The sequence below is a fragment of the Vicugna pacos genome, chromosome 34 (assembly GCF_048564905.1).
Source record: "Vicugna pacos chromosome 34, VicPac4, whole genome shotgun sequence".
Taxonomy (NCBI): domain Eukaryota; kingdom Metazoa; phylum Chordata; class Mammalia; order Artiodactyla; family Camelidae; genus Vicugna; species Vicugna pacos.
The window spans coordinates 2,100,093-2,126,873 of NC_133020.1; the positions used below are offsets into that span (position 1 = coordinate 2,100,093).

At 41.2% G+C, this 26,781-nt stretch overlaps 1 protein-coding gene across 4 annotated transcripts in view; it reads right to left on the minus strand.

Annotated features, from left to right (window-relative positions):
- Positions 1-15,572, minus strand: part of FGD4 (FYVE, RhoGEF and PH domain containing 4) — a 184,224-nt gene extending 168,652 nt beyond the window's left edge. For all 4 annotated transcript variants that reach the window (XM_072954501.1, XM_072954500.1, XM_015235748.3 and 1 more), the window contains exon 1: positions 14,938-15,572. In XM_072954501.1, the coding sequence (XP_072810602.1) occupies positions 14,938-15,214 (277 nt within the window). In that variant the 5' untranslated portion in view covers positions 15,215-15,572. The remainder of the gene's footprint in view (positions 1-14,937) is intronic.
- Between the last annotated feature and the right edge of the window lie 11,209 nt (positions 15,573-26,781).

The window sequence follows — 26,781 nt, forward strand, 5'->3', positions numbered from 1 at the left end:
AAATTCTAATTCAAAAAGATACATGCACTCAAGTGTTCACAGCAGTGCTATTTATAATAGCCAAGACATGGAAGCAACCTAAGTGTTCATTGACAGATGAATGGGTAAAGAAGATGTGGGGGGGTGTATATATATAAATATATGAACATGTACAATGAAATATTATTCAGCCATAAAAAAGAATGAAACAATGCCATTTTTAGCAACATGGATGGATCTAGAATTTATCATACTGAGTGAAGTAAGTCAGAGAAAGACAAATATCACTTATATGTGGAACCTAAAACAAATGTTATAAACAAACTTATTTACAAAACAGAACAGAGTCACTGACAGAAAGCAAAGTTATGGTTTCCAAAGGGGAAATGGGAGCAGGAATAAATTAGGAATTTGGGATTAACATATACACACCACTATATTTAAAACAGAAAAACAGCCAGGCCCTACTGTAGACAGAGCACAGAGAACTATATTCAATACCTTGTAATAATCTATAATGGGAAAGAATCTGAAAAAGAACAGATACATACACAGATTTGTATAACTGAATCACTATGTTGTACACCTGAAGCACTGTAAATCAACTACACTACAATAATTTTTTTTAAATATACGCACTTTGAAAATGTAGCCCTCAACACAGGATTTCATTCACTCACTCAATTAGAATTTCACAAGCATCTAATGTGAACCAAAACTCTGCTAAAGTGTTGGACAACAGTAGGGAACAAAACAGGTATGGTTACTGCTCTCCTGGCGCTAATGTGAAGTTTCTTCTTCTTGGTAAAATGATTCAATGAATTATTAAAAGAGGTGACTGAAAAAAGGCTTCTCTGTATACAGAAACTCTCAACTTGGTGAAGGCCTCATGCCAGCCCCTGTCTCTACCTTATTCTCAACTCAGCTTGATCCCATGCTCTACCTCCACCTGTTCCCGTCTAACCAGCAGCCCAGTGTCTTGGTTACTGTGGCTGCTGGTGTTTTGGTGCAAAGGGCCCAGGACTGGCACTCCGCCTGTAAGATCTGTCCAGTGCTCACCTGTACCCCAAACCACCCCAAACACACACATCCGCCACCTCCTTTCCTGTCTCATGGATGAGCGGCTGAGAACAAGTCCCGGGGCCCAAGCTTGGTCGTCTCCACATCAAGCATCCTGACTGCACCCTGCCTGCAGAAAAGAGAGAGCAGCAGACAAAATCCCTTGCTCTCACGGCATTTAGTGTGTACTGGTGTGGGAGCAGAGGGGCAGAAAATAAGATTTTAAAAATACAGAGTTAGATGAAGTGTTGTAGAGAAAAATAAAACAAGGAAAGGAGTACGGGAGCGGGGCTCCCAATTTTAAACAAGGGGACCAGGGAGAGGCCTCAGTGAGAGAAGGTGTATTTAAGACGTTAAGCAGATGAACTCAGTACTTTTTATAGCACTGAAAGTAAGATTTCAACTGACTGAAATTTCATATTAGTCAAGACTTTCAGGTCTACAATAAAAACCTGTAACACATGAGCAAAGGGAAAATATTAAAAGAAAAAAAGTTAATAAAGGGAAATTATTCTCTTAATCTATTGTTGGGGGAGGGGCGTTTTTGGATAAAGGAAAATAAGACATAATCTATTAAATGTTTCCAAATGCCCATAACAAAGCCTAGCTTCTCAAAGAGCCACTATAGCATTTGCAGGAACTAATTGTAAAGAACTGGCTTTGAGACACAAGACAAGGATTGAGAATAAAAAACCCTTTTCCAGATGAAAAAGTATAAATTGTAGTAGGACCCAGGAATCCATGCCAGAATGAACAATGAGCAACAGAGGTGCAGAAATGAATATTCTGAAATAAGGAATTTCAGTGCATCAGTGACAGATGGAATTGCCAATGTAATTTTTTTTTGAAGTTTATAGAAATGAGCCACTGTCTAGACCATGAGGAAGAGCAGCACCTGCCCCACCCCTGCCGGCTGGTCCACCACAGGCTTCCGACACCGCACGGTGACAGCTGCCCAGTGAAGGTGGGGCTTATGCGAATATCCTTTAACTGTCTATTTCTTTTTTTCTACCTCCTCAATGCCCACAATGTGGTTAAGGCGAAATCTCCTAGGTTAACACAAACACACAAGTTGGTCATTCAGTTCCAAAACTCAGAAACGGGCAGTAGATCTCAAGAAAACGAGGTTGCAGTGGGCACCACGCTGACTTCAGAACAATGACGCCGTGGTTGGCAGTTTCCTCCTTGCTTCCTCCTGAATCCTTCTCTTCCCTTCTTTTCACTGTTTTCATAACCAGGGGCCTGAGTTCACCGCCTTCTGTAAAAGGACTGCAAAGGGCTCTCATTAGCACCCTCGTCAGCTCCCTAGTTCCCTCACAGGGGACAGCCTCTGAGTGTCACTGCTCACACCCAACTTCCTACTACACTGAGATGTTAAAAGAGTGAAAAAAGCCATGCGTAACTCTCTTAATTAGAAAAATTAAAGTGGTTTGCCAACATATACCAATAGGATCATGGTACTAATACATTAATATTATAAATACATATATACATGTATGTGTGTGTATACACAGACACATTCTACTATACAGCCATCCATTAGAGTTTTTTTAAATGGGGCAAAAGAGAAATGCAGTTTTGCCTGTTTTTGTAGAACAGATCAAATTTAACAGGTCCTTGAAAATTAATACTATTCATATAATTTCAAAGTTTAGTATGTAACCATCACCCTGCTAATGAGATATGATATAATGTAGTCACATACGTTTCTAGAAAGAAAGCAGCACAGGCCTGAATTAGGTCCGGTTGCACAGTAAAGAACAGAAAGCTGTTGCTTGTTTCCACCTCCAGAATCTTTCCTAGGAATATGTCTCTCCTTTCCCTTGAAAATGTCTCCTTTCTTCCTTCCTCACTAGCGGCAGCAGACCAGAGAGCTGCTCTTGTTTTTAATACTCTGGATAAACCGGATAAAAACGTCAGGGAAAGTGTCTTCTCCATTTCTAAAGATCGACAGTTAGCATCTTTATGTTCAGAGATGTTAAAAACAGGCAACAAGGAATTTACGGGAGGCAGGAAAGCACAGGAGTTAAGAGCCTAGGTTTAAACCCTGGCTCCTCCGCCGGGTAAACCTGGACAAATTATTTAATCTGTCTGAGCTTCTGATTCCTCTTCTGTACAATGGAGGTTACAGGTCCTACTTGTTATGACTGAGCTTATGCACATAAAGCGCTTAGGACAGTGTCTGATCAAAACAGTAAGTGCTCAATAAATGACAGTTACTATTGTTGTGACTCTTACGGCTGTTAATTACAATTAAGAAGGCTGAAGAAGGACCCAGAGGTATAGGAGGTATAACCATGCATAGCATGCTCTGGGTTTAGGGGAGGGGGCGGGGATGTCAGTCAATGTTTCAGTTATATATCCAGGAATATTCATGATCTTTGCTACTATTCAGAGGCAGGAACTTTTGTACAGTTACATTTTAAAATTTAGGCCAATCTACATTTCAGTGTCTTACAAATTTTTAATCACCACCAATTGAAAAAATTATCCCAACTTCAGAGATGTTAGAACATAAAAAAGATCTGATGAAATATCTTATTTCTTAATTTTTTTATTGAAGTATATAGTCAGTTACAATGTGCCAATTTCTGGCGTACGAGCATAATGTCCCGGTCATGCATATATATACCTATATACATAAGACTTGATGAAATATTTTAGAAATGATGAAATATATTAAGAGATGGAAAACAATACAGTGATCTTTCAAGTTTCAGATGTCCCCCAGTCTCATCTTCTTCTCTAATAGCTGGGAACTAAAATCTTGCTTCTGATCATACCTGGCTTCTGATTCTCATATTGCTTTTTAAAAGTAAGCCCTTTAGAAATGGGTGGAAGAAAGGAGCCCTGTTAGAAGTTTTGACCTTAAAAGCCAAGTCCTAAAGGTGAGAAATAACTGGCAAAAGGAAAAAACAATTGAAAAGCCTGTGCAAGGAGAGGACACCAGGAATGGGAAGTGATAAAGCTGCAAGATGATGAAATTCCTGATGCTGGAACGAAGCATTCCGAGGCCTTTCGGTGGAGAAGAGCCAGGGCCTGCCAACTCCGGAGCAAGCCGAGGCTTACCACAGCATCAGAAAGGGTGCCAGAAATAATCAGAACTGTAGGAACATCTAGTCCATGAAATCTCAAAGAGAACAAAGTATTCCCACACCTTTCCTAGTAATAAACACATCCCTGCACGAAGTACTACACATATATTACCGCTAGGAGCACACGAATGGCGCAGACACAGGACAGCTGAGAACCACTGATGTTAGAATACTTAGCGTGCAAGGGGGGATTACTGGTCAGAAAGGGTTACATCTGACATTCTGTCTCCTCTACAGCCACAAGGCTTCCTGCCTCTCCCCGAGATCCTCATTAGTAAGGAACTCGCGATGATCAGAGGAAGCCAGTTCCATATTTTGACAGCACTGTCAGAAAACTCTGATGCTGAATATGTCAAGCTAGTTTGGGGTTCCTGTGTTAACTCAAGATTTACTGAGCCCTTGACTGGACTCTGGAGGGAGGGGCTCTTAAGGGCAATGGCAGTGGGTGACTCAAGTTAGGGACTGTGTGGCAGGCACAGGAAAAAGAAGGAGAAGTTTAGTGAAGAAATTGAGATGGTTGGCAAGAGTGAATGCAGGAGGGTTTGTTTGTTTGTTGTTTTTTTCCCCAGCAGGGTAGAAGACAAAGAGTTAGGAGAAGCTAAGGGAGGGCTGATCTCAGGTCCTGACCAGCAGCCATGTGGATCATGGAAGAAGATCAATTTCCACATGACTCACCAAGAATCAGTGTTAAGAGGAGAAAGCCAGGCCTCGGTCAGGAAACCAAAGCAGAAGGTGGTTCTGTCATGCACAATTCAGGCTTTAGGGAGGTCTGACATAAAAGTGGGGCTCAAGACAGCACAAGACGGAAGACTGTGAGAGGCGAGCAGTGAACGGCCGTGTTGGCAGGAAGTAAGGAGAGGAGAGGGCTAACAGCAAGTGGATAAAAGGATGGGAAGACATGTGCCTGGACCAGCTTGCACCTTGGGCAGTAACTTGCACTCAGTAGGTGCGATTGTAAACAACCAACCACGATCCAAGGAGACAGCACTAGATCAGAGACACACATAAGGTGCAAAAGGAAACCCAAACCGTGAGGGGAGTGTTTGTGTTAATCTCAAAAAAAATACTTAAAAAGTCATTATTTGAGCATTTCCCAAGCACTGTTCTAAGCCCTTTAGGAACATTAACTTTTTATTCTTCCAACAACTCCACAATTAGGTAATACTAATATTCCAATTTTATAGATGAAGAAATTGAGGCAAAGAGTCCCAAGTCACCCAGTTAATTACCACAGAAGGATTAAAACCCAGCCAGTCTCCACTAGGAAAACTCCAGAGCCCGTGTCTAAACCATCACAGTGCATTCTTCTCACCTTGATTTCTAGGCCCCAACATAACCACCTGGTCCATGGGAAACACTGAAATGCTTGCTGCAGGGCTGAAAGATCCCAACTTTGGTGGAATCTTAAAAATGCAAAATTTATCATGAAGGATACAGGGATCTGAAAAGAGAACACAGAGATACTGATGGAATTAGTTGGCTGATAGCTCTGAGAGGAACCTGTGGGTCAGTTTGTTTTTCCAGCCTGCTATGGATTTCCAGCTTGTGTCAGCAGGAAGGCACTGCAGTCAGATGCATGAAGCCCGCACACAGGCTCACGGGTGACTCGGAGGCACGATCGAATGTGCAGCCTTCCCCCAAACAAGTGTGGATGCAGCACAGACAAAAACGTGCTTTCCTCTGAATTACCAGCACTCTGAGCACTGCTCTTACATCCAACATGGCCTTACAGCCTGCTGTTTATTATACATCATATTGCCCTTCTAGGATGGAAATTACTTAAGGTCAAAGCATTTGTCTCATTCATCTTTGGATTCCCAATACCACATATCAATAATATTGTCACATCATCAATACAACAGCATTAAGGTAGCATGTTTTAGGGGGAAAAATGTTATGCTAGTCAACTTTCTGCAGAGAAAATAAAGATGACTTTATTTAAAAGCTTATTTCTTCTACAAAGGGTTTTTAGTAATTATTTTTAAATGAATTTGGCTACCATTTTATCAGTTCCCATATATTATACTACACTGCACTTGAACCTATAAGCAATGACTCCCTCAGTATTCTTCAGTTGGGGTGTCTTATAATTTATTTCACTCTACATACTGACTTTTCACCTCCTAAATGCACTCACTAGCATGTATTTTTAAAATAGAAATAACCTTAGGATAAAGTCATTGTACTTCTAAGGCTGCTATTAAACATGTGGCCTAACACAAAGTCCTGCCAGAGGCCCCAGGGAACAGCCCAGCCTTGCAGAGCAGGTCAGACAGGTGTCTGCAGCAAGGCTGCCGCACTCGGTGCGGTCCCCAGGACGGAGGCCCCAGGACAGAGGCCGCTCCGCAGCTTCTACAGACGCTCCAGCTGAAGCTGACAGTTTGAGTCCAGTGAACGGCTGTGCGCGCTCGGGGCTGAGCAGGTGCACCTGTGTTCACTCTAACCCTGAGACGCAACACAGCAAGCCTGACTGTGGGCTTCCGGGGAACTTGCTGGTGCTGGCTGTCCACGTTGTCGGCTGCACTCCAAGGACGGATGACTAATTCTAGCCAGTGCTATACAAACAAAGCCAGATTTATTCCTGAAAACACACACACACATAACTCCTAAAGTGTGCCTGACGCATGACTAGCCCAGCATCAATACTGGTGAAGGTTTAACCAACAGTCTCCAAAGTGTTCAGTTTGGGATATAGAATGCTACATTATAAACATCAGTGACAGGCAGTTGGGAGCCACAGAGAGCTTCTGACCACGGGAAGGATAGGACCAATATCCAGACTCAAGAAAATTACTGGGGGGGGGGGAGGCGGGGCAGGGGGATACGTAAAGTGGATAGCTGGTGAGAGGAGTGGCCTGAAATAAGACGAAGGCCAGCATCACGGAATGAAGGAGAATCAGGAACAGCTGGTGGCTGACTGCGTGGCAAGTACGTAACAGAGAAGGGCAGGTTTCAGATAAACTCTGAAGCCTAACAAAAGCAAGGCAATAATACCTCCGAGAAAAGCCAGGAGGAGGGGCTCCACCTCAGCAGAGAAAGTTGCACTGTGATGCCCTTAGGACATCTGCATTTATTCAGCAGGCCCTGGAAAGCAGCAAAGATTAAGCTAAGAAACCCAGGGGGTGGGCAGATGACACCAGCAAAGAACACAGGTGGCAGGAGATAACGGGGAAGAGAAAATGGGGCTGTTGGAGAGAAACAGGGAGAGAGACCAGCTGGCCAGAGGAGCCAACTTGAAGGCCCAGCGAAGTAGGAATATCAGGACCAAGAAAAGAGCTTTAAAAAAAAAAGCAAACGCCATCCAGAAATTAATAAGAGCCACAAACAGACTGCTGGATGATACGTGGGAATTCACTGCTGACTTAGAGCGCTGACCCCTAGTTGGGAACAGACAGCAGCCTAGAGGAGGAAAAGGAAGCAGGGAGAAGGACAGGGTGAGGGGATGGAGGAGTGGAGGCAGCAAGGGAAGTGTATGCAGCAGTTTAAGGAAGGAAGCCCCAGAGAATATTAAAGTATAAAGTCCAGAAAGACCTCACTTGGAGGGAAGTTGGGGTGCAGGACAAGAAACACATAAAGTGCAGACTGGATTCATCCAGACTAGAAAAGAGAGGGCAGCAACAAAGGACCCTAGACACCAAGTCTGAAGTAAAAGGTCACTTGCATTCACATCAAACACTCTAGTCGGATATAAATTGTCTATCAGCATAAAATAAAGTCCATTTTAATTTACTGGAAGGGGGTGGTTGAGAAAGAAGAGCAAAGTAGAAAAGTATGACAGATGTAAAAAAACACAACAAGAAATCAACCAGAAATGGACAAAAAGCTTGCCAAGAAGGACAGGGGGCCCATGTGATGTGTCAGTTGAAGGACAACGTGTGTCCTTCTTTGCCTCACACCTACATATGCTGGCTGTCTGGGCTCAGGACCAAAGGTGGGGCTTACCCATGTCTGGGGGTGCTCAGTAGTTGAACAGCTGCCTGCTTTATTAGAATCATCGGGGGCACCCGTTAAAAGCACAGCTAACCCTGCCCCTGGACATTCTGACTCTTTCCATCTAAGGTGTGGCTTGGAATTTTGAATCAGCACTCCAAGGAACTCTGATGCAGCCAGCAGGATGGTATTTGGACACCAAGCCGATTATCAGAATTATCTGAAAGAATTTTAAAAAATACAGATTAATGAGCTCCTGTCTAAAGCTCCTGAATCTCACATTCATAAAATTAAATATATCATGTTTAAATCCTTTTTCAATCAACTTTCCAGCAAATGTACGTAGAAAAGAATTTTCAGACATACTTGGAATATATTGCAGGTTTAGTCCAGGCCACTGCAATAAAGTGAACACTGCAATAAAGCCAGTTACAAGAATTTTTTGGTTTTCCGGTGCGTATAAAAGTTATGTCTACACTACATTGCAGTCTATTAAGTGTGCAAAAGCATTATGTCTAAAAAAAAAAGTACATGCCTTAATTTAAAAATATCTTATTGCTAAAAATGCTAACCATCATTGGAGCCTTCAGCAAGTCATAATGATTTTGCTGATTGATGGTTGCTGATCAATCAGGGTTAGGGTGGAGTGGCTGTGACAATGTCTTAAAAATAAGACAATAAAGTTTGCTGGCTTCAATCGACTCTTCGTTTCATGAATGATTTCTCTGCATGCTGTTTGATAGCATTTTACCCACAGTGGACCTTCTTTCAAACTTGGAGTCAGTCTTCTCAAACCCTGCCGCTGCTTTATCAATTCGGTTGATGTAATATTCTAACTCTTCTGGTGTCATTTCAACAATCTTCACAGCATCTTCACTGGGAACAGATTCCGTCTCTCAAGAAACTGCTTTCTTTACTTATCCACAGGAAGCACATCCTCACCCAATCAAGTTTCATCATGAGATGGCAACAGTCAGTCACATCTCCAGGCTCCACTGCTAACTCTAGCCCTCTTGTTACTTCCACCACATCTACACTTACTTCTCCACTGAACTCTTGAACCCTTCAAAGTCACCCAAGAGGATTGAAATCAAATTCTTTCCAACTTCCATCGAGTTGATATTTTGACTCTTCTCATGAATTACAAATGTTCTTAATGGCATTTAGAATGGTGAATCTTTTCCAGAAAGTTTTCAATTGACTCTACCCAGATCCATCAGAGGAATCACAATCTATGGCACCTGCAGCCTTATGAAACGTATTTCTTAAGTAATAAGATTTGAAAGTTGAAATAACTCTATGACCCATGGGCTGCAGAATTAAAACAATATTAATCTGGTTGTACGTCTCCATCAGAGCTCTGGACTGACCAGGTACACTGTCAGTAAGCAGTGATATTTTGAAAGGAATCTTTTTTTCTGAGCAGGGCTGAAAATATTCACTGAGCCAGGCTGTAAACAGATGTGCTGTCAACCAAGCTTTGCTGTTCCATTTCCAGAGCACAGGCAGGGTAGATTTAGCATTATTCTAAAGGGCCCTAGGATTTCTGAAATGGTAAATGAGCCCCAGCTTGAACTTCAAGTCACCAGCTGCATTAGCCTCCAACAAGAGAGTCACCTGTCCTTTGCAGCCAGACATTGACTTCTCCTCTCCAGCTATGAAAGTTCTAGATGGCTTCTTCTTCCAATAGAAGGCTGTTTATCTTCATTGAAAATCTGTTGTTTTGTGTAGCCACCTTCATTAATTATCTGGGCTAGATGTTCTGGATAACTTCCTGCAGCTTCTGCCTCAGCGTTGCTACCTCACTCTGTACTTTTATGTTATGGAGACGGCTTCTTTCCTTAAACCTCATGAACCAACCTATGCTACCTCCCAACTTTTCCTCTGCAGCTTCCTCACCTCTCCCAGCCTTCCACGGGACTGAGGAGAGCTAGGGTCTTGCTCTGGATTAGGCTCTGACTTGGGGAATGCTGTAGCCGGCGTGACCTTCTACAGAGACCATTACAACTTACTCCATGTCAGCAATAAAGCTGCTTTGCTTTCTTATCATTCACATGTTCACTGGAGCAGCACTTATAATTTCCTTCAAGAACTTTCCCTTTGCATTCACAACCTGGCTGTTTGGCACAAGGGCCTAGCTTTCAACCTATCTTGGCTTTTGACATGCCTTCCTCACTAAGCTCAGTCACATCTAGTTTTTGATTTAAAAGGAGACGTGAGACTCTTCCTTTCACACAGAACACTTAGTGGCCATTGTAGGATTATCAAGTAGCCTAATTTCAATACTGTGTCAGGGCACAGGGAGGCCCAAATGGCCAGTAGGTGGAGCATCCAAAACACACACATTTATTGATTAAGTTATTGGATTTTGTTCACAGTGCCCCAAAACAATGATAATAGTAACATCAAAGATCACTGTTCAGAAATCACCGTAACAAATATAATAATAATACAAAAGTGGGACATACCACAAGAATTACCAAAATGTGACACAGAGACACAAAGCGAGCAAATGCTATTGGGGAAAAAAGTGCCAAAAGACTTGCTTGGCAGCATTGTCACAAACCTTCAATTTGTAAAAAACACAGTATTTCTGAAGCACAATAAAGCAAAGTAAGCCTGTGCAACACTGACTACGCCAGGACTGACTCCACATGCCCAGGAAGTCCAGCAGTAATGGCCTCAGGCCAGTCCCTAACCCCCGCCCCAGCAAGTCCAGGTCCTCCGCCACTAGTTGGATCCATCACCCTAGGTTTTTCTCAGTAGAGGAAAATAATACAAATAGGTGATCACGGAATAAACACCTGTCAGTGATGTTAGGCTCACAAGTTTACAAGGCTAGTCATTAAAAGACAGCTGACGGCTCTTTAAACTGCTCTTGGCCTTCCAAGAAGTAAGAAAACCCACCCCGGTTCCTGTTCCTCTGAAGGACTTTCCTATTTCAAAGTCCGTCTTAAGCAGCTTCTAAGAATCATTAATGATATTAACACCACCATTTTGTTATAAATATTTAGATAAACTACCTATGACCTTAGATTTAGATCACTATTGTAAATATAACATGCATTCATTAATGTTACAAACAACATTAGCCCTAACATACATGACACATGGTTACCGCATTTCACTTGGCCTCCAAAGCCCCGGGAAATCCTAAGAACTAGTGTTAGGAGCTTGTGAGTACTGAAGCCAGAGACATGGTTCAAATCCTGCCTCTTGTAGGGAGGGTATAGTTCAGGGGTAGAGTGTGTGCTTAGCATGCACGAGGTCCTGGGTTCAATCCCCAGTACCTCCATTAAACAAACAAATAAACAAATAAAGCTAATTACCTCGCAATTTTGCAATTACCTTGCAAAAAAAATTAAAAACATTTTAAAAAATAAAATTCTGCCTCTGACGCTTATGCTGGTTGTACAGCACTGCAGCTTGGTTTTTATTTTTCTCTAAAATGAACAATAAACCTAAATTCGAATGGGGTGATCTACAGGCCAGGAACTGAAGGTCTTGCAGCAGAAGGGGAGACCTGGGCTTTGAGCTTGTGATAGGAAAGGACTGAACTTGGGACCCACACTGAAGGAGCTACAGCCTGGATAAAGGGATGGCCTAGGAATAAATCTGCCTTCCATCAAAGCTAACTGATGAGTAGTCTGCAGACCCATATCACGTCTAAGTGGAAAAATTAATGATGGTAACAATGCTGATCTCCCCTTGGCAAGCCTGAACTTAAATTTACACATTCTTTAAGTCAGAGAAATTCTTGGCTAATCAAAGTGGTCTTGGGGTGGAAGTAGAAACAAACATAAATCTTTTCTACAGAAAGGCATCTTCAATATAGACCCTTCAGGATTCCCATAAAACCAAGGAATAATTGAGGGAACAAGCTACCTTGGAAGATAGCAGAAAAAATATTTAATAGACAGACTCCCCACCCACAAGGGTTTCAGACATTCAGACTATGGAAAAGAAAAGGGAAAAAAAAAAAGGCATAGAAAAATCTAGGCAAAAAAAAAAAAAAAAAGGACAAAATTAAGAACATTTTCATCCTACTGTGTGTGTGTGTGTGTGTGTGTGTAAAATATCCCTTTAAATGTGTGTTTTTACCATAATGGAATTATGTGCTTTATGTGATGTGTGGTTAAGAGCACTGCCTTTGATGCCAGGCACACTTGAATTTGAATCTTGGCTAAACAAGTACCAGTTTATAATTCCAAGCAAGTTAGTAAAACTTTCTGCACCTCAATATCTTCAGCTGGAAAGTGGGCAGAATGCTACCCACCTATTAAAATTGATGTGAAATAAATTCATACACATATGTATTCATGTTTGTTTCAAAAAGCAGAGTTCTTAGTATAGGAAATGCATTCAGTAAATAGTAGCAATTATGACAATCATAGGGGAGGGATATTTCGAAAATTCATCTAGCAAGTATTTTTAGTGTCTCCCATGTGCCAGTCCCAGTGCCAGACTTCTGGGGACACAGGGATGGATAATGACTCCTTATTATGATTCTACCCTGAATGCTCGCTTTGTGCCAGATATTTATCTATATAACCTTACTGCATCTTCCCAACAATCTTATAAAGTACTGTTATCGCCATTGTCCAGATGAAGAAACTCAAAAATTAAGAGACTTGGTTCAATTTATGCAACTGGTAGTGAAAGAAAAACTTGAACTCGGGCACTCTATGACTGCACAGCCTACGTCTTAATTACCTCACCTAGAGGAGGACATTCACATTCAGACATACACATGGAGGATGCAGTTGGTAGATTTCCTTTTCTCTTCCTTTCTTTTTTTTTTTTCCCGTGAAAAACCAGAGAACTAAAAATAATGCGTTTCACAATCATAAAATATAACACAACAGCATAAACTGAATTCTCTTAAGTTCTTGACCTTTCAGTTTTTGTTCCTTATTCAAGAGGGAAAGTAATTTTGATTGTGAGTAACAACCACTACATGTAATGGATCCTAATGTTGTAGTTTTCATACATGATTACTTTTCTAGGTACTTTAGAGTAAATTGTCACTTCTTGGGAATTTAAACTTGGCTGCTTTTTGATGAGGGGAAGATCCTACTTATATGATCTTAAACTGTTGGATGAGACTTAATAGGGAGACAGATTTAATTCAAAGAAGGAAGCACTTTCTAAAACGTTTTTCCCCTCACCAAATTGAACAGGGTGTGGTCACTCAGCAGTTTCAGACTACCTGTCAAAACCTTAGACCATTCTCCAGCAGACACTACAGATTTTATTACGGAAGATATAGTAATTATTTTTCAACCTTGAGAATACGGTAGTAAGAATTTTGAGTTCTTGTAAACAATACTGAGACAATGTAATAGACCTTGAAAAGTTATTGCTAGGTTCCCAATCTCACTGGGGAAAAAAAAAGGGTTCTGGATTTTCTCTGAATAAAAAAGAGAAAAGAGAATAGAAAAGAAAAAGACTCTTATATAGCTGCCTTGTAGAAATGATTTATTAGACTGCTCACTCCTACTGCTTGGAGGACAATTTAGCTTTTGCTCACCTACTCAAGGGTTTGAAACTCAGCATGATTTCAAGTAAAATGATGATGTAAAGAAACTGGATCCCCTTATTCTCAAATTGAAAACTGCTGATGATTAAGCAATTGGGTAACTCAAACTATCTAAAAATTCACAACTAACTCCAAAACAAAGCAATGCATCTTCACTTACAAAAAGGAAGAAAACACTCTTCCATTCATTTTAGAGCGAATCACACCTAATTTGGAAAGGATTTCAGAGATTATTTCAACAGAGTCTTCATTTTGAAAATAAGGAAATTGAGACCTAAAAACACAGTAATTCAGTTACTTGTTTATATATTTTCTCCCAACTCTATTTCTGCCCTTATCTAATGTGGCTATAAATTTGGAACTTAACAAGGACAGAGAAAAATTTTGAAGCTCCAAAACTTACTACATTTAAACCATCGTAACAACTTTGCTTAATCAGAACTAAACGAGTGTAAGTGAATAAAAAGCATTTGTATTTCTGCTACATAAATAAGGTTCTTGCCTCATAACTAGTCTACATAGAAGCCGTCTCTGGCTATGGCACAATAGGAGCACAATAAAAGGGGAGAGGGGATTTTAAAGAAAAGTTTTGCAAGTCAGGAAAAAAAAAATCCCTGCTGGGCTCTACCTGGCTTCAAGCCCACCTGGGGAGAACCGAATGCCTTTAAAGAGCAAAGGAATAGTTACGCATTTGGATTGATCATTTTGAAGATTTCTTCCAAAGCTAAGATTCGATGAGTATTCGGAACTCAAAATACCGAGTTATTGATATCTTATTTATCAATACAAAAACAGCAGTAAGAATTCAAATTCTTGACAATAGGAACACGTTTCCTTATGAGAGACTTGCAGCTTTTCACACTCAAGAGCCTTTTCCAAAAGGGAAACCCAGAGCACTCAGGGTGGCCCAACCGAGGTCACCCAACAGCAAGGCTGCCGGACCTGGACGGACACCAGTCTCCCGCCTTCATTGTTACTAGTCCTTCACGAGGTCTGCCGAAAGCAATCTAGCGAAAAAGACTTAAACTTCAGTATCTAGAAAATGGACCTTACTAATTCCTAACCAAACTCTTTTTTTTTTTAAGAGTCATCCTTTACTTCCGGAGTTCCCGGGAAAGTGACCTCCAGGACAAGTTTAGCCCCAGGCGCGCCCCGCCCAAGGACCATGGAGGGGAAAGGACAAAACAAGGAAAGGGGTGGACGGCCCGGCGCTGTCTTCTGGGACGGTGTCCCCGGCTGGCTCCCGCTGCTGCGGCAGACGGGGCGCACCTGCTTCAGTGGCGTCCCGCACCTGCGACAACGCCCCGGGCGCCCCCCACCTCCCGAGGCACTTACCTAGGGCGCCTGCGGGTGCCTGGCTCCGGAAGGTGGCCTTCTCGGCCCATCCCAGGTGCGACGGGGGCCGACTCCAGGGCCGGGGGGTCCCGGGCGGCAGGTAGGAGGGGTTGGACTTTCTCCGGATCGCCACCCTCCTGAAGTTGTAGTCGCCCTCGCCGCTCATCCTGCCGCGCTCGCTCGCCGCTGCGCGTCCTCTCCCGCCCTCGTCCGGCTGCAAGCGCGCGCCCTGCGGGCTCCTCAGGGGCGGCGGGACCCCCGGCGGCGTCGCCTGCATGCCCCAGGCTCTCCGCGCCTGGAGAGGGGCGACTCCCGGCTGCTCGGCGCCCCTCTGCCCCGGTGTCTCCTCGGCGACTGCGTCCCCGTCCCTTCCTTCCTGGGGCGCCCAGGGCCGCGCCGAGAGCCGGGCTCCGACTCCCAGTGCAGCAGCCGCCACGCCCGGGTCTCTGCGGCTCGCGCTCCCACCTGACGCCGCCACTGCAGCGGCCGGCCGGGGCCAAGGCCACCCACTCCTCTCCGGACCAATCGCCGGCCGGCCCCCGGGGGCGGGCCGTGGGGAGCGCAGAACAGTTCGGCCTGTGGGGGCCGCTGCCGCCGTCGCTGCCGCCGTCGCTGCCGCCGTCGCCGCCGCCTCCTCCTCCTCTCCAGCCCGGGCAGCAGCCCAGAACTCGCGGAGGCGCCGGGAGCGTTCAGCAGAGCTCGGCTCCGCCCATCCCCGCCCTCTCCCCGCCCATTCTCCCGTCCCTCCGCGCTTACCCCTCCCCGCGCCCCGCCCCCATCCCCTCCCCGCGCCCAGTGGCCGATGGGAACCGCGCAGGCGCTCTTGTGCGCCACTGCACCTGGGGCGCTCCCTCACCTGCGCCACCGCACCTGGAGGCGCTCGCTCACCTGCGCCACCGCACCTGGGGCGCTCGCTCACCTGCGCCACCGCACCTGGAGGCGCTCGCTCTCCTGCGCCACCGCACCTGGGGCGCTCGCTCACCTGCGCCACCACACCTGGGAGCGTTCACCCGCGGGCCACGTTCTAGATTCGGAAGGAAAGAAGAAAATAATTACAGCTACTCCGGAGTCTGTACAGGGTTTGCCATTCTCGCAGACCGACGCGGCAAGCGTCACACTTGGTGCCTCCAGCCTCTGATGAGTCCTTGATAATGATCCCTGTGTCGTGGAGCCACCCAGTCAAGTATTTGAGATGAGGAAACCAAGATGCGGAATCTTCAGTGTGTCACGTAGTACTGCAGAGCTGGAATGCTTATCCGAGGCCCTGCCCCAAAGTCTGTCCTTATCTCACTGAACCAGAGAAAACTTCCCAGGAGCGTGGAGCCAGAGAACGATGAAGAGGTGACTAGATGTAAAAGAGAAAGGTTTCCGGAACAGCATCAGACCCTCCATCACCACGAACACTTTCAGGACTTTATTAATAATGCACTTTGAAGTCCTTTTAATTTGTCAAATCATTTTTAAAAACTTTGGCTAAATACCAAATTGAAGAAAACACATTTTAAACTGGTTTGCTTTCCTGAATTTTAAGATTCACTACTCTCTGTAATGATGAAGCTGTATTCCAAAATCACAGAGCTAGGAGAGGAAAACGTTCCAAGTACCTCAGCTCAAGCAGAGGGTTCCCCAACCATCACTCCCACCTTGGAAGTCACCCCACATTTAATCAGATGGTCCTTCACCAGGGTAATGTCTCCTCCAGCTCCCTGAAGTGTAACCCTTAACCCAGTCCTCCTCAAGAAACTTTTTAGGAGGCAGTTCAACTGTCTCAGTCTCCTTGGGTTTTACTCCAATAAATATACCCCTAAGGAAAAGGAAGTAACCCCCTCCCCTAATTTTTAATGCATCCTTTCAAACCTTGTTAAAAGGAGCTTTTGCTCTCTCTGGATTTGTTATCCCTGTATCACTGTATTGTACCTAATTATCGTTTCTCTTTCTCTGTAAACTGGAGTCTTGTCTGCTGTGCTACACGGTATTGGAAATAATTTAAACAAGTAGTTTCAAACATAAATTAATGCTGAAAGGTGCTTTACCTCCATATACATGAGTTAACCATAATTTAATTGGGGCATAATTTATTTGGTTCAATTAAAAGGTGATGTTGCAGACAATAATACTGTATCAGCAAGTAGCTTAACCTATTTTTAAGTAAGATGCTGACAACTTTCTCTCTTAGAGAACTGGTTACTGGTGAAACTCAAAGGAACCCCCTTATGTGCTCCCACATTACTCCCAGCCCCCCAGAATAACTATCTCAGTAAATGCTTATTCTTTCTGCAGAGAACTGCAGTAAACATACCTGTAGGGGACAAAAAAGTGTCTTACCACAAGTCTTTGGGACAGCAGTTTAACGCTTCCTCATTTGGATATTTTGACTTGTTCGCGCTATACATGTTGCTGTTTCTTTCTTGGCTCACGTTGTTCACATTACCTAACGTAACTGGTTCACGTGGGTGGGTGGCAATATTGTCAGGTGGGACGTTGTATAACACACGTCATCTGGTATCTCCTCTATCAGTTTTATGCTGCTTGTCATTTTCTGATAGAAGCCATTTCTGAGGGACTTTGCACTTGATGACTGTGTTTTTGCAACACTAACGGAAGGAGTCAACAGCACTTTATTTGATGTCAAGTTAACTTAGGTTAGAGTAGAACACAATATTGAATATCATCTTGTACCTATAGTCATTATACATCATTTTATTTGCTTATATAGCCAGTAGAAAGTTTGCTAGTAATTCATCAACACGTATTGAATGAGAACTGTGCTGGGTCCTAAAATACAGAGATGCACGCAGGTGCTTATACTCCACGTCTCTGTGGCTGAGCCAGGACTGAATGCTGACTAAACCCTGTATCATTTCCCTTGGGCATACAAGGAGACTGATTTAAATCTTCCCTCGCAGTTAGATGGAGCCATGGAACTGAATTCTTCAGAATTTGTGGGCAGAAGTAATATGTGTCACCTTCAGGCCTGGCTTCTGCACCCTGGCCATGAAATTTGACTCCTCTTCTCCAGCTGCTGGCTGGAGTGCCTGAGCAGCCAGTGGAAGACCCTGAGGCCCAGATCATGGTGGAACCACTATATGGAGAGGAGCTGGCAGCCCAGAATCCTCCCTTCCCCAAGAATTAGCGTACAACACCAGGCTAGAAAATGCATAGGAAGATTATGACTAATTCATGTTCCTTCAGTTTTATCTGTATACTTGCCAGTGTAGCAAAAATAATGTGTATGTTGCTATGTCTTTGAGTTCTAATTAAAATGTTTTCAACAAACATTCAGTGTAATTTGAACAACATAACCAGTCTCAGATTGATCTAGTCCCTAATTAACAAGATAAAACCAAAAACCTGTACTCAGGAGAAAAATTGTACATAAATAAACTGCTTTAACTACTGATGTCACATCGCTTCCAGGACTAGAATTTAGAAGAAATCAACACTTCGCAGCAGATTCACTCTCATTTTAATCTCACTAGAAAAAGAAAATTTTTCTCTTGCTTTAATAATAAATTGTGTTATTTCCTCAGTAAATGGATTATAAATGTGTTAGTTTTTTTACTTCGATGCTGTCACTGGGTAGGGGTTTATATATTAAAGTAAGAAAGCTCTCTAAAAGGCATGAATCATGCTGACTTTATGTAAAAGCATTAGGGGGTTGACGAACTGTTGACTTAAAAACCCGTAACATGAGAGCTGTGAGTTTTGAGTTTTATTCAGGGTCTTACTGAGGACTGTAGCCCAGGAGACAGCCTCTCAGTACCTCTGAGTAAACTGCTCCAAAGAGGGAGGGGAGGAGCCAGTATACATAGGAATTTTTTGCCTAGGAAACAGTGTAGTCAAGCATACATCTTGGTAAAATATTACTGCTAGTCACAAAGGACAGGCATCTCAAGGTAATGACTTCAGTGCTTTTTCTGTGGGTGGAAAGATGCAGGAATCTGGCGTCATTGAAATTCTTCCTGAGAGATGCATCTAACTATCTAAGGCCTGTTTATCCAAAGCACAGAGGGCTTCATCCTGCTTTTCATCCTGAATTCATCTCAGGGTGCACTGTTGGTGGGCGACTGCAGTGGGTTGCAACCTAACCTTTGTATAACCAGTTGATGAGTGATGCTCTTTGTTTTTTTTATGTTGTTGCTCACAGTACAGAAGACATGAAGGCCCAATTGAAAAAGGTAATACATTTATTTATTTACTTACTTACTTGTTTACTTATATTTGGTAGCATATTCATTCATTTCATACATTTTATTGAGCTCCAAGTTGCATACATCACCATATTGAGGGCTGCAGAAGATACAATATTAGGAAGACTGGATTCCTACTCTTAAGGAACTAGCAGTCTGCAGTTAGAACCATAATAACAATAAAAATGTAGTAAGTGATATAATAAAAAGACAGCACTTTGAAACTCCAGAGATGAGAGGGATAATTTCTGATCCCCGAAATAATTTTTCTTAAGTAATATGTTTGAAAACAACATTAACTGTTCTTTTCTGAACACAGCTGGATTAACACTTCTGTTGAACAAACCCACAGCCTTACCCCTAATTCCTTAACTGTGAAGTAATGCAGACAACCGTGTGCAGACAGGAGTCACCGTACAGATAATGTGCCTTCTCTCTTTCCTTTACACCAAGACATACCCAAAGTATATGCACAGATGGATGTATTAAATTGAAGTATAATTCACATCCTAATTTAAATTTTTAAAGTAATTTGTCTGATTCCTTTTGAATTCTCTGGGGCCCATGGATTATAGAAATATTATTCTGAATTTCAATGGAGAGTGGGAGAGAAAGAGATTAATTTATAATATCATCAAGTTCTGTTAACTCTGCTAATGTTCTATAATGGGAGGAACCCCCGGCATATGAGTCATGAAAGTTGAACAAACATGAAATTACCTTTCCCACTGCCTGTTTCGTTTTTTACCTACGGCATGGGGTGTTCAGTTAGCTGTATATACAGTTCATGGCACACTTTCTTATAGCTATGCAATTAACTAAATAGAGTTGGGTTGCTTTTAGCTTAAAATTCCCTTCTTTTGACATATTTGGTTGCTAGCAAACACGAATATGTTTATTTCAACAAGAACTTAGTAAACAGTGTGATATTTTGAGTTGATAGAAGTTGAGATATTAATTAAATTTTATATATATGTGAAGTCATATATATGTGCATAATTTATAACATGTTAATATAATTTCTATGTCTATATTTTGACCACTTACTACATATATGAATGACCTTTGTAAGCAAATACATATATACACACCTTGTAGAAGATTTGCACAAATTTGAGCTGTCACCTGAAACTGCCATGGCACAAATTTGGCCTTGTACTTAAATTGAAAACTATTGCTCCTTGAAAGGAGGTGGTCAGTCAACATCTTTTTGAAATAATTTGGAAACTGGAAAGAAAGCAGTTACTTTTAAAGAACACGGTCCATGGCATCATGGAGCCGATAGTTCCATGCACCCAACTTGAACCTGGCCTATCAGAAGTTTCCTAGAGGAAGTCAAAATTAAGGGAGCCCCGAAAGATGAGGAGTTGGCCTGGTGGAGGGGATAAAGAGTTACCCCAGTGTAAGGAGCAGGACATACAAGGGAGAAAGGGGAAGAGGGGCAGGGGAGAGATAGTGAGGAGAAACAGAGGAAAAGTTGCACTTACCGGGCATGAGGAGAGAGAGATGAAGCTGGAGAGAAAGAAGGATCAGATCAGTGAGGACCGTGTGTGCCGTGTTTAAGGGCTAGGGCTTCGTTCTGATGATAAGGGAATGATAGTTTGAAGTTTTCCATTTTGGCAATCACCTTAACTGTCTACATCCCTTATTTTTAGCTCATTAGATCAAAACAATGCTGACCAATACTGAAATGTTTCATCTCAAAGGATGTACCACCTCTATGACTGAATGAGTGAGTGAGTAGAATATTTGGGACATTTACTTAAATCCGGCACGTATAGGAAGTTTTAAAAAGCTTTCTTTATCCCAGGTGAACAGATCTTCACCGTCTTTCTGCTACTGACGTCATGTTTTTGTTTTTGTTTTTGTTTTAATTTAGTTTTTGTTGTAGTAGTTTGGTTATTTGTTTTATTAAACATCTCATATGTAAATGTTACTGAACTATCTCATTGTCTATCAGGACAATTAGAGCATAGAAAAATGGAATGCAGTTCCATACCACTACTCATCTCTTTTCTGACCAGGAAACACAACTGTAAGATGCTAAATACTCAAGAAGCTTTCCATATGTTATTGACTACTTTGGATATTTAATTAGCATTTGCTATTAATGTACTAAGACACCACATGCTTTCTATAGAAACTCGTGAAGTGGGCAAGTCCAGAATATAAACATAAATTTATTAGTCTTAGGGGGTCGCATTCCATAAAACACTTTTTTTTTGGCAAGGAAATACGAAAATACAGTCATTCCTCTGGCCAGTATTTGTATATCACATTTGTACCCATTATTGTTCTTTTTTAACTGTTTTGTTTTGTCTTTTTTTGGCAAAGGGAGATAATTAGGTTTTTATTTATTTATTTATTTATTTATTTATTTATTTATTTATTTATCCATTCATTCTTTCATTCATTCAGTGGAGGTACTGGGAATTGAACCCAGGACCTTGTGCATGCTAAGCATGTGCTGTACCACTGAGCTATACCTGCCCCCCATTACTAAGGTTATTAATGAAACATTTATAACTGTTGCTCTATTTCTGTACCTTTCTAAATACATTCTAACATTTCTGTTGTCATTTTACATTATAGTGAAATGTCTTTGGAGACATTTTAATGCATTTAAACTCACCATGTAGATCTACAGTGCACAAACTCAATGATCATGTAGTATCTAAAGCAATCAAACTCAGGAGAATGGTGGTTCCTGGAGACGGGGGAGGTGGGGGAAGGGGAGCTATTGTTCAGTGGGTATAGAGCTTTGGTTTTGCAAGAGGAAAAAGCTCTAGAGTTTATTGCACAATAATGTGCAGATAGTTAACACTACTGTATGGCACACTTAAAATGATTAAGATAGTAAATTTCATGCTGTGTATTTTTGCCACCGTTACAAAAACAACCTCAATGACCAAGTTTATGGCACATGCATGATGATGTATTTTACCAGGAGCTGTCTGGTTCTCAGCAATTGTATGATGCCATTGATCATAAGATGCAACCCAGTTTCAGAAATGTTAAAAAGTGAAAAAAAAAAAGGAAAAATATGTCTTAAGATGGATGAAATATGGTATACATGTATTTGTGGATAAATACATTTTTGCACTTTTCTAAATTCAAATAACATTCTGGGGTGCTTTTTCTAAAGCTTCTTATATGCGCCTGCTTTAAATAAATTTCCTTTTTCAGATTTTATTTATTTGTTTGTTTGTTTGTTTATTTATATTTACTTATTGCTAGAAGTATATTCTTTGAGCTGAAATATTTCAAGATTGATCAAGAGTTAGTGGTGAAATATATAAAGAAGTCAGAAAATTTGTAGCAGAGTTACAAAAACCCCATACCTCATTCAATAAAGTGTTTTTTCTAATAATTTGGCTTTATATACCTTAAGTATATCACTTCATACATTAATTAAAAATTAAAAGAATGTGGAAAGCACTCTTGGTTGTCTACTCAACAGCCATCCCCACTTTTGCTTGTTAGCAAAACACAGTTTAATTCAACTGTTGGTTAGCAATGAGGTCAAGTTGTGCTTCTTTATGGGAAAACTGGATGGCATCCGGTGATCACAGGAACCCTGTTTTCTTCACCAGTTGTTGATTTAGGGGAAGCATACGAACCTACGATCCAGTTCTGGGTCTAGAGGGGAAATCTGCCATGGGCTTCTGGGAAGGATTTTCTTCCTCAATAAGAGAAGAACTTATTAAAAGGAACCCACTCCCTACCCACCTTCTCTCTACTCCTGCTTTTATATGTGTTTTTTTTCAAGATACAGATGTAAGTCCTGAACTGATGTAGTCATCATGTGACGGACAGGCGAGACGATGCCAATCTATGGAGAGTGCAGAACAGAATGATGGAATAATGGGAAGAGTCCTTGCATTGCTAAGTTCAAGACACTACTGAACCAGGGGGAGGGTATGGCTCAAATGCTACAGCACATGCTTAGCATGCATGAAGTCCTGGATTCAATCCCCAGGACCTCCTCTAAATAAATAAATAAGTAAACCTAATTACCTCCCCCCACCAAAATTAAAAAATTAAAATAAAAAAAAAAGACACTACTGAACCAACCCTGGAACTTCCTACCTCTTGAATCTTTAGTAAATGACAAGATTAAGTGTCCTAATTGTTAAGCCACTGTTAGGCTTCTTTGTTAGCTGGAGCCAAAAGCATACTGATACAGGGAAAAGAGTTTATCCAAATTTTAAGAAAATCACTTGGGGGAAAAAAAGGCTTATATTTCATAATTTATTATTACTGCTTAGCAAGATTTTATTTTAGGATTTATGTATAATCCCTTTATTGTTTTTATATGAGATTATCTAGATAAGGGGTCAGCAAACTGTGACCTGTGGGCCAAGCCCAGCCCACCACCTGCTGTTCTGGTATGGCTCGTGAAATACCAGTGGCTTTTAACTTTTTAAATGGTTGGGGAAAAATCAAAAGAAGAATATTTTACAACATAGAGAAATTACATAGAACACTAATTTCTATGTTCAGAAACAAAATTTCATTGAACCCAGACAACAATTTATGGCTGCCTTTGCACTACAACAGCAGAGCAGACAGAGACCAGATGGACAGCAAATCTGAAAACACTTACTATCTAGTCCTTTACAGAGAAAATTTGTTGACCCCTGATGTAGACGGAAATGAGATACTTACATAAATTTTCATTTGATTTTGAAAAATGATCAAACTATTCTCAAAAACTGTAATTTAAAGCTCTGTGATATTTTGCTTTTGTATGTGCTACGAGAATGTCAACAGAAAATGACAGAACCTATAAGACTGTAGGGTCAACTTGTAATTGTAAATTTACATCTTTCCACAATGACACCATTGCTTTTTTAGAAGGCTCACGCCACTATAGGCAGTTGCAGTGGCCCACATAGCTCTGAATCATTAGAATCAAAAATAACCATATTCAAAACACCCTAAAATTTCCCATGAGAATGAGACAAAGTATAAGCCTGATGAAACCAGTGATATTATTTATGCAATACTTTTAATAGAGGGTTTTTCTCCAGAGGAGACACAAATAGATATAAATATTTTAATGAGAATGTTGGCCATCAGAAATACTTTTAAAGCAGGAAATAAACATTTTCATGTGAATGATTTTTAGTTTGTCGTGAGAAAACAGACTCCTAATTTTTGAATCTCCAAAGCGCAAATCAAAACCTTTGTTTGTGGAATGTATCACTTTCCATTATGTATCCTAATTATGTACACTTCCGTCTGACTCTCCTTTATAGACTGCAATTTCCTTGAGGCCAAATCTGTCTAGTTCATATTAGTATCCTCTGTAGCATCTTGCACAGTGGCTTCCACACAATAAAATACTTCTTGAAATTTACTGAACAAAAATGCATGAAAGGAAAAATATTCATGACCATCTACAGTATTCGTCCTGAGGGAGTGGACTCTGAGTAAACAGCTGGAAATTTAGATGGCAATTTTCTGTATAAAGCTTTTAATGGCATTATTTAAAATAGCAGAAGTCTGGAAGCAACATAAGTATCCAATAATAGAAGAGAATTTTCTTTTTTCAAATGTATAGTTTATCCATCCCGTAGAGTATTATGCCAGCCTTAAAAATAATGTAGTTGAAAACTTTTCATAACTTAGAAAAAAAATCACCATAAAAAATGTTAAGAGAAAACAAGCAGGCTTCAGAATTATGTATTCAGGATGATGTCAAGAAAAGGCACCAAAGGGTTAACAGCAGTTTTTGTTGAGAGGTAAGATTATGGGTGAACTTTATTGTTTTTCTTTTGACTTTTCCGCATCTTCCAAATTTGCTACAATCAGCATGTATTGCTTTTATTACTAGGAAAAGAGAAAGGAAACATTTGGGAAATAAGCGAATGAGGTTGGCAGAATCTCACCTGTGACTAATCCGAAGGAAAATAATCGGATTTATTTTGGGTGAAATGAATGTTTTCATCCTGAGCTGAGCAGGTTTTTCCCATACTTCCTGGCTGTGAGGGAGAGATGAAACGCCCATCCAACCAGGGGGAGCTCTGCCAGGGACAAGTGTAATGCACAAGGCTGGGCTGTGAATAGAATCTTGAACTTCAAAAGCTGACAAAATGCCTCTGCAGCTTCACTGGTGTGATCATCACTTACCCAGCCAATTATCACCCTGTGTCTTTGCTGATCAGAGGGTATTTAAGAACACGATTAGCTCTTGAGTGATTTGTTCAGTACCTTAGGCATCGCTTTTTCCATCTGAGAAGAGACCCAGTCATATGTTCTCTGTGCTTGTTTTCAAACTTTATCAGATGTATTCTGGTATATATTATAACTGTACCATGCTGCATTCATAACTCCTAAGTATGGGACTGCTCTAGAAGCATCAACATTGTTCCGTGTAGGGTTGCAGATGGCAGGAGGATGCCATTCCATCAGCACACGGTCTAAGTTTGCATGTTTGGTAGTTGTTCTAATTTTGCTTGATTGATTGATCTTAAAAGAAATCTTTGAGATTCCATTCATGCATGGAGTATGCAGTCAGTAAATGTCCATCTACTGACTGCCATCAGAATTTCTAGTAGTAACCAAGTTGTTTATAAGAGAAAACTGCACTTTTAATGTTCACGCACAAAGTTCTCATCAAGAGAACGTAAGAGGAGAGCAGACTGATACGCGCGACACTGGAGCTCATTTGGTTTTAATTTCAACGATAGAAGAAACATGAAGTTGCTCCATTTCCCTGATCTGATCTCACTTCCAAAGTGCTAATGAAATACATCGAACAAGAAAATATCCTTTAAGTGTAAGGCACATATCTTTAAAAATATATAGAAATTACATAGTAATGTGCACAGTATATTCACATGTGGGCTTCGGAATATTCAGCATCCAATAAGAATGTGTTTCCAAGGAATATTTAAGGAACATCTTTAGATGTGGAAATCAAATGATATTACAGATAATGGTAGGCTGCCATCATCCAGTGCAAAGAACAGCCCATTTCCAGATAATGCACACTTTTAAAAAGATGACCTTTGGCTGGTTTGGTGTATATAATTAAAATCATATTATCATAATGATACCCAAATTCAAGTTAGCTTAATGTTTGCATCTGCTGGAAAGAAGTGACATGAAAGAACTCTTCATAGGAGATAATAAACAGACTTTTAATAGGTAATATTTTCACCAGTTGGATTGTATTTCCATCTTTGAAATTTGTTAAGTATGCATACTCACCTAGGCATGTAATTTGAATGGGCTTTACCCATGTTACATAAATACATTCAGTAATGCGCCTTTTATTTTCTGATAAGGTGACCCAGAATTAGGGCAACTATTCATGAGAGAAAGCCGAGCTTTAAATATATATTACTTTCTGTCAGTTCTACTGAAATAGCCAAGTTTGAAGTCTGGATCTATACAAATCTAAAAAAATGGTAACACTCAGCAGCAAGCTAGCGCAAAGCTGAGCAATGTGATCATTCTCTTCTCACCTTTGTATTAAGGAAGAAAGTCCGTGAGAACATATTTTAAAAGATGCCCTTAATTTTACAGAAAATTTGGATGAAAGGGTCAGTCAAGGAGGAGACAGTTGGAATTAAGGACTAGAAGAAAGCTTAGCTTACTCTCTGACTATATATTGAAAAGTATATAGTCATATATTTTATAACTA